The 8408-nt window shown below is 39.0% G+C and overlaps 2 protein-coding genes across 2 annotated transcripts; both read right to left on the bottom strand.

The window, feature by feature from the left end:
- Positions 1 to 654: 654 nt before the first annotated feature.
- On the bottom strand, positions 655 to 3738 carry LOC143859024 (putative disease resistance protein RGA1). The gene is made up of 3 exons (XM_077369701.1): positions 2970 to 3738; positions 1057 to 2928; positions 655 to 942 (listed from the first exon to the last, which is right to left on the bottom strand). Exons 1-2 carry the CDS (start codon positions 3612 to 3614, stop codon positions 1636 to 1638), a joined length of 1938 nt encoding a protein of 645 aa, XP_077225816.1. The 5' UTR covers positions 3615 to 3738; the 3' UTR covers positions 655 to 942; positions 1057 to 1635.
- LOC143859023 (putative disease resistance protein RGA4) lies at positions 3671 to 4309 on the bottom strand. The gene has a single exon (XM_077369700.1). It carries the CDS (start codon positions 4307 to 4309, stop codon positions 3671 to 3673), a length of 639 nt encoding a protein of 212 aa, XP_077225815.1.
- Positions 4310 to 8408: the final 4099 nt, after the last annotated feature.

Here is an 8408-nt window from a genome sequence, read left to right as displayed (position 1 = left end):
TAAGAGCAAGATGTTTTGTTTAGGCCACCGGTCTTTGCATTACCATGTTTTAGTAATTGCACAAACTTAGATTGTCTTTTATGTTTCAATTGGTTTTGAGAGCGTTTTGGGAACTGTAATAACCTTTGACAGCTGTTTAAATAATAAAAGAAGAGAAGTACATAACTAAAATAAAATCTGATTAGAATGAATTATATCAAATCAAATGCCCTGATTGGATTGGAGGAAAAACATTTCTAGTGGAATTTCTTTTCCTAATTTTCTTTTTTCATTTCCCTGATTCATAGGGAAATCATATGATTATGGCTTATTTAAAAGGATATCACTAAAACTTGAAGACCCTATAAATATTGAACTACGGTGGTTCAAGTTATTGTTTTTATATTTAATTAAACGATGGAAAAAGAAGAGATTTTCCGGAAAAATCTTTTCTTTTCCAAACAATTCATGCAATCCAAACAGTGCCTAAAACTACACTAAAAGTTCCAACACATTACAAATGTTAATTAGGTAAAGCAATAAAAGGATCCAACACAATTTAGTGATAATAATCGGCAGAGTAGATAATTTAGTGATAATTTGAAACAGAGATAATGTTTATCAGAAATACATTTCACTAAATTTTGATGAAGAAAGCCTTCATAAACCACAATCTCCACACTAGAATCCACATCTGAAATCTATTGAAAAATCCAAGAGGAGGAGGACTACCCAGCTTGGCTCGGACATAACATGGGCAAACACACTACAAGAAGACAAGAATGAGATAGAAAGAGGCAACCCTTATTAAAACTACCACAACAGAGGCTTAGTACATATAACTGAAAATAGAAGCAAAAACCAAATAGCAATCCCCTACCCCAAGAGCAGACCATACAAAAACCACCATAGAAAAGAGCAAATCCCGAACAGAGAATTCTACCCCCAAACTCAACCACAAATCTGCAGAAAATCCTCCAAATTTTGTAAAAATTGGTTAGATAGATGAAGGAAAATTAAAGAAAGAAAGTACGTTATATAATTAAAAGCTAAAGAGGGGATTATGAAATAACGAACCTGGGATGGTAGAGTGAGTCGGAGAAGGGTATGGTTGAGAGAGAAAATCACCGTTTCAGTGGGCAAGGTAGCAAGGGAGTAGGGTATTGATGCATCTGCTTTTTGTTGGACGTGTCCAAATGATGACATCCGGTACATGGGCAATCTTGTGCCAATCCTCTCCTCTCTCCCTTTCGCATCGTCTCCCCAAATTTGGACAATTGAAAATTCGCAGTGATTGGAGTGCGGTGAGGCGTTGTAGTCCGGCGGGCAATGAAGTCATTTTACCACAATTGTCGATCCTCAAATATTGAAGTGATGTGAGCTTTTCGACCCACTCTGCCAATGATGCCAACTCATCACAATCATGAATTTGCAGTGTTTTTAGGGCAGTAAGGTACCGCAAGTCATCCGGCAAAGAAACCATCTTTTTACAGCCCTCAATAACCAATGACTCAAGAGATTCCAAGCCCCTTACTACCCCTTCCTCCTCGACTAATGATGCCATGTTTTCACACGATTCAATCCTTAACTGTTTGAGAGATGTGAGGTACCGCAATCCCTCCGGCAAAGACACCAGCTCCTTACAATCCCAAAATATCAATGACTTGAGAGCAACGAAATTGTCGAGCTCCTTAGGAAGACTCCCAACTTGTTGCAATGCCTTATTTCTAACTGTTGGAGTGCATTGCCATCTCGTAAAAAGCTTTCTGGAAAGGATGACCAATCAAGATCATTAATATTAAGGGTGGTAAGATGCAGAAAACATGGCAGGGTGATCAACTTTGGGCAGCGTTCAATCCTCAATTCATCGAGGCAAGGAAATGCTCCTCCTTCCTCCACTGATGCCCACATATCTAAATTTTCCATATCCCGTAGCCATAGGCATTTCAAAGATGGAAAGGAAAATCCATTCAATGTGCTATTACCGTAAAACTCATTGTCGATTTGCTTCAATGCACGCATTCCAGATATCCAAAGATCCTTGAGCGAGGGAAGTTGGCCAAGTGGTGGGAGATTTTCACATCTCCGGCAATTTGAAAGAGAAAGTTTAACTAGATTTGTGAGCAATGAATTCTGTATCCATCCTGGAAATCGAAGACCCTCATAGTGTCTTATCCGCAAATATTTCAAATTACCGTGTGGCTCAAGGCCTTCTGACACTTCTTCATGCATCTCAACATCACCATCATCATCCCCCCATGATAAGGACAATTCTATGAGGTTTTTCTTGCGTTTCAAGTTGGCTTGTTTCGCATCACTTGCATTTCTCAGAAGGTTAAGTTGTTTTATTAATAGTTCTCCTCTAAGCTTTAAATTGCTCAACTCACTGAGGCGGCGTCCTTCCTCGTTACCCACAATGAAAATGGATAGCGTCTGGAGGCAGCTCAGCTCCCCAATCCCAATGGGCACACAAGTTAATGACCTACAACCATAAGTATCTACATGTCTAAGGCTACTCATTTTTCTCATGTCCTTCGGCAAATTGCGGAGCTTGTAACAATTTCTTAGTTTCAATGTTTGCAAATTTGGTAGGTAGCTGATTGATTCAGGTAATGTTTCAATGGAATTACTATTGGAGAGGTTGAGGTATCTTAGCTGTTTCAAATTGCATATTGAATGTGGGATCTTTATAACATGAAATACACTAGGATTAAGATCTAGGCATCGCAAGTATCTAAGTTTCTTGATGTTGCTAGAGACAGAACTAAAAACATTGCCCAATAGTATTGTTCGTATGGTTTTGGCCTTGAACAAACTCTGATCATTTAATAGTAAAAAAGGTAAATGAGAAGAGATATATCGTGTCAATGGAGGAAAATTTTTGGTTTTTTCCCCATCCACGATATAACACTTGTTCCCAATAACAGACCGTGCAAGATCGTGCACCATGTTATATTTCCGTCATCGCCTTTTACTATGTCTTAGAAGAAAGACCTCCATAATAAATCATTGAAAATCTCATTTCCAATGTCTTCCAACTCCATTGTTCCATTAGGGGTAACAAAGCCATTAGCCATCCAGAAAAGAATAAGTTCTTCTTTCTTGATGGTAAAGCCTTTAGGGAACACAGCACAAAAAAAAAAGCATTGCCTTAGATGAGTTGGCAAATTAGTATAGCTCAATCTTAGAGCAGGCACAATTTCATCTTCTTTTTGTTCCCATATTTGGCTGTCTCTTACAGACAACCACGAAGCTTCCTCCTCCCTTTTGAGACACAGGAGGCTACCTAATGCCTTTGCTGCTAACGGCACACCCCCACATTTCTTGACAATCTCTTTACCAATTGCAACCAAGTTTGGATGCTCTTCACTTCTCCCTGATACAAATGCTTGACTCTCAAACAGAGACCAACTATCACTGTCTGATAAACCAGTCAAGTGGAGGAGGGAGTCATGAAGCTCACCCATCATCAATGCAACCGTTTCATTACGAGTAGTTACAATGATTTTGCTCCCTATAAAACATGTTACGATTTGCTTCATACTATCCCACTTTTCTCTATCCTCGTTCCATACATCATCAAGTACAAGCAAAAATCTCTCCTCACAAATTATATCTCGTAGTTTTTTTTGCATCGCTTCTAACTGTGTAAGATCTGTTGAACATCCAGTTGCAGATTCTAAAATTGCTTTTACAATTCGAGTAACATCAAATCTTGAGACACATGAATCCACATTCTTAGCTTAAAATGGCCCTTGACACTCTCGTGGTTGTAGGCCAATTTAGCTAGTGTGGTTTTCCCCAGACCCCCCATGCCAACAATGGCAATAACCGCGACATCATTTTCATTACTCACATCAGTTAGCAATACTTTCACAATCTTTTCTTTATCCTCGTCTCTCCCATAAACTTCTAATTCATTTACTAAGGACACAGTGGGTGTTCTCTCTTGACTCTCAGGACTCGTAGTTGTTACCTCCAATTTGAACCTTTCCCTCTCTTCTGCAATTTTTTGTAATCTCGTGAGGATCTTTTTTGTCCTAGTTCCTATCTTATGGCGTTGGAATTGTAAACAAGGTAAGAAGGTATTGCTTACCTGAATGTTGCCACACCCAATTGAGCATAATCGCTGAGCTTCCACAGCGCAGTCTGTCAAGATGTCATCAGCATCATAGGCCGCATCTATAAGATTTAAGAGCCAAACCTTGAGCTGCTCATCCTTGAACGCCTTCGCCTCTGCGTTTGGGAGTATAGCACGAATCGTAATTAAGTAAGATTCTCTGAAGCTCTTCCACATCATCCTTAACATCCCCCAGTAACTGAAGCTCATTTTGGATTAGAGAGCCCAATTTCCCAAGCAGCATACCAATGATAGCATACACCATGTTTATAGGAAAAAAAATTCTCTCCAACTAGAGCGAGTAGAATCACACAGATATCTTGCAAGCTCTTCCTATAAGATGGTTTTTTATATAGACTAACTCTTCTTTTTACTATTCCTTCTTTATTTTCATTTTTCATGGATCTTCCTTTTCTTTTAAGTTTGCCTTAGGTAAATGATATACTCGCCCCTTTTTTTACATGGACAACCCCCTCTACTGTTAAACATGTGGACATAAATACACTAGAGGAGGATGTTCCAAGTAAATAAAAGGGGCGAATATATCACTTCCCTTGCTTTATTTTGTTCTCTAATTTATAGATACATTTGCTTTAGTTGATAACCTTACTTTCAATTTCTCTTGTGCAACGATCATTTTCCACACCACGAAGCAGCCTCGAAGCAGCGTGTGAATAGACTTTAGCAAATCCCAATTAATAACGGTTACATTATTTTTGCGCAAGCGACAAATTAGGGGTCCAAAAAGTCCAGCCCCACTACCCAAGGGCGCATCTTGTATTATTGTTTATTTATGGTAGTAGGACCCACACCCCATGTGCCTAGACCTGGCAAGAATTGACCCGGACCGCCCGAAATTTCCCGGTCCGGGTCAACATTTTGTGACCCGTTTCTAAGTTGACCTGCAGGTCAACCCGGCCCGTCAAAACTGGGCGGGTCCGGGTAGACCCGCGGGTGCAAGTGCCCATAGAAGTGAAACAAAGTAGTTTTTCCATAATTGTCATATTTCTATACCTCTTCTTTGTAGTTTTTTTCCGTAGTTGTCATATAACCCTAAAAGGAACTTTTTCCGTAATTTTTTTACTTTAAAGCACTTTTCCGTAATTTTCCTCCAAAACTTTAGTACCTTATATTATTGCCATATTGCTAGCTTCTTTCGGTACTTATTATTGCTAGCCACCTTTCCAGAAATAGTATTTCCGTGCAGTTTGGACTACGTCTAATAAGACAAATCTCTCACGTATACAGTTGCAAAGGATGGGCGAGAAGTAGCCTTTGGAGAAGGTGGCTAGCAAATACCTATAAAAATCTTGAAAAAAAATAGAAAAAACAAAAATTCATTAAAAAACTGGGTGACCCGCGGGTTGACCTGGCCCGTAAGGGCCGGGTGTGGGTCTAACCTTAGTGACCCGTAAAATTTTCTGCGTCATTTTGACCCGGAACAGTACGGGCCGGGTTTCACCCGGCCTAGCCCGCCCGTTTGCCAGGTCTACATGTGCACATACATTGAAAATTGTTTTGACGGTCGGGCATCATATAAAAACTCTTTCCCGGCTCCCTATCCGTGGAAAGAACAACCACAATTGCTCACTTTTTAGCAGATTCTGTCTTATTCGTTTAGGCATGAGTGGCCTCCAATTCATGATGATATTCCTCTAAATTAACTAATCATAATCCTATCAATTTCCTTTATGTAGTTGGGTTACACCAACGCTAGCCTCTTGTCGAAGAAAAACACTCCTCACTCTTTGAGATTACAAGGTGACATCATAGATTCACAAATGGTTTTCACCATAGTTGGATCACCCTCAATTCCTCTCTTACTTACCATAAAAGCTAAGAGGTTGCTCGATGACATATTTAGCCAATCGAAGCTTTGAAAGCCAGTACTGTAAGCTTACCCACAATGTTCTAGCTATAGGATCAACGGTCTAGATTATCCATACATGCTCCAATACTGTACCTTAAATTAGTCAAGAAACCTATTTTGTGGAGAGGCCCCCAACTTTCACTTTTAGGATACAACTCTGGTCAATTTTTTAGGAATTGAGGTTGAGCTTTTATACCTTAAAATGGGGTCAGAAGTGGAAATTGTCATAAAAGTAGCGGCAATTGCAATATTATTTTCTATGATTTTATGTGGGTTGTTTTTATCCCATAAACCTACTATATTTTAACATGAGAAAAACTTCTAAAGAAGAAAAAAAATAAATACTGCCAATTAATGACCTAAATACTCCTGGTTAAGGATTATATATTTAAACAAATATATAATCCCGCCCATTTGCCAGGTCTACATGTGCCCATACATTGAAAATTGTTTTGACGGTCGGGCATCATATAAAAACTCTTTCCCGGCTCCCTATCGGTGGAAAGAACAACCACAATTGCTCACTTTTTAGCAGATTTTGTCTTATTCATTTCCCGGCTCCCAAAAAACGGGTTTTTTGGGAGAAATTTCGGCTGAAATAAAATACGGTTTTAGTTAAAGGTGATTTTGGTCGAAATTTAAAACCATGGTTAGGGAAGAGTCCACACGACACAAATGGACAATAAATAATAGTTAGGGACACGGTTTCAAATTTCGACTGAAATCCGAAATTTCGGATTTCGGATTTCGGTCAACACCGAAACCGAAATTCCGTCAATTTCGGCTAAATTTCAAAAAAAATTATTAATTTTTAATCCTTTACCAAATTCCATCCAAAATTACCGAAATTTTAGCCCAAAAAACTGACATTTCATGTGACTTTACTGAATTTCGGTTGAAATTTCTGTTTCAGCTAGGTCCGAAATTTATGCCGAAACCGAAATTTCAAACCATGGTCAGGGAAGAGTCACAATAACACAAATTGGCCAATAATAATTGGGAAATGTTATCAGCATTGGTGTATTTTGATGAAGGCACTCCTCACTTTATTAAAAGTACGGTATGGCCCAACCCAGAGGATGATCCAAACTATCCATTAGATGGGCCACAACCTAAATAGGTTGTTCCCCAAATATCATTTCCATAGGTTGATCCTAACCCTCCGATCTGAATGTTAGAGGGTTGATCCTAACCCTCTTTAGATTGGAGGCTTAGGATCAACCTATGAAAATGATATTCTGGGCACAACCTATTTAGGTTGTGGCCCATCTAATGGACGGTTTGGATCATCCTATGGTGCGGTCCATCCCATACTTTTAAAATAGTGAGAGTGCCCTCATCAAAATACAGTAGTGCTGATAACATTTTCCTAATAATTTTAGGGAAGAGTCCAAAAAACTACAACCCAAGAACCACGGTGTGACAGACCCGCATCCCACAGGATCTTGCTTGGCTTGTGACCCACATTACCTCCCTAAAGAGAGATGTGATAATGCAAGGAAGCCTCAGGTACTGAATTGAATTAGATGATGTCATCCTGAATTTTATAATCTCCCCAAAGTCCTGAATGTCACTCAGACTTTAACATGAGCCAACCCAAACTCCCAACGTGAGTATGTCTCTAACATGAGACCGAGCGGCCTGGTTGCGAGATTACATTCTTAATAAAAGTTGTTCAAAGTACATATACGTAAACGCTAATACTGCTCAATGCATATGCTCTATGTAATTCATGTAGGTACATAGAAAACATTTTTTAGTCTCTTTGGTGAAATCCGTGTCGTGATGGCCCCAGTAGTTATGAACTTTGGTATAGCATTTGCAGCAGCACCAACAGCATTTGTTTTCTCGCTGGATAGATAGAAAACATGGTGCAACAGGAATGTGGGTAGGGCAGTGACAAAAAGTTAGACAAAGGTAGTGCGACTTCGCTAGAGATAAAGTGTGGGAGGCGAAGTACAATATATATATATATATATATATATATATATATATATATATATATCTCATTATTAATACTCTCTAATACCTTATATAAAATACGCTTTTTGCTAATAATGGTTGAGGATTGTTGGAATAGTGGTTAAAACTATGTATTTAGGGTATGAATAGTGGTTGCAACACTGTCAATAGTCGTTAATATGCGTAAGTAGTTGTTCAAACTTAGAGTACCACTGGTTCAGGGTTGTCCAATTGTTGTTCATTGGATTGGATTCCATCTAGTTCATATTGTGTCATTGGATTGGATTTCAGCTACTTTAATGGTGGTTGAAGACTGTTGGAATAGTGGTTAAAACTGTGTAATTAGTGGTTGAAAGGGTATGAATAGTGGTTGTAACACTGTGAATAGTGGTTAATGTGTGTCAGGAGTTGTTCAAACTCTTCTCGCTCTGGTTCAAGGTTGTCCAAATGTTGTTCAATGGATTGGATTCCATCTAG

The sequence above is a fragment of the Tasmannia lanceolata genome, unplaced genomic scaffold, assembly GCF_043159265.1.
Source record: "Tasmannia lanceolata isolate RefF3 unplaced genomic scaffold, GAP_Taslan_0.1 ptg000029l, whole genome shotgun sequence".
Lineage (NCBI taxonomy): Eukaryota > Viridiplantae > Streptophyta > Magnoliopsida > Canellales > Winteraceae > Tasmannia > Tasmannia lanceolata.
The sequence above is the reverse complement of the archived record's forward strand: the minus strand, read 5'-3'. Positions and strand labels throughout refer to the sequence as shown.

Bases quoted from the DNA above. Each gene is read 5' to 3' on its own strand.
- LOC143859024 (XM_077369701.1), bottom strand. From the start codon at position 3,614: ATGCAAAAAAAACTACGAGATATAATTTGTGAGGAGAGATTTTTGCTT. The intron at 2,929-2,969 runs TTCTTCTAAGAC...CGGAAATATAAC, and splicing joins ATGATTTATTATGGAGGTCT to ATGGTGCACGATCTTGCACG.
- LOC143859023 (XM_077369700.1), bottom strand. From the start codon at position 4,309: ATGAGCTTCAGTTACTGGGGGATGTTAAGGATGATGTGGAAGAGCTTC.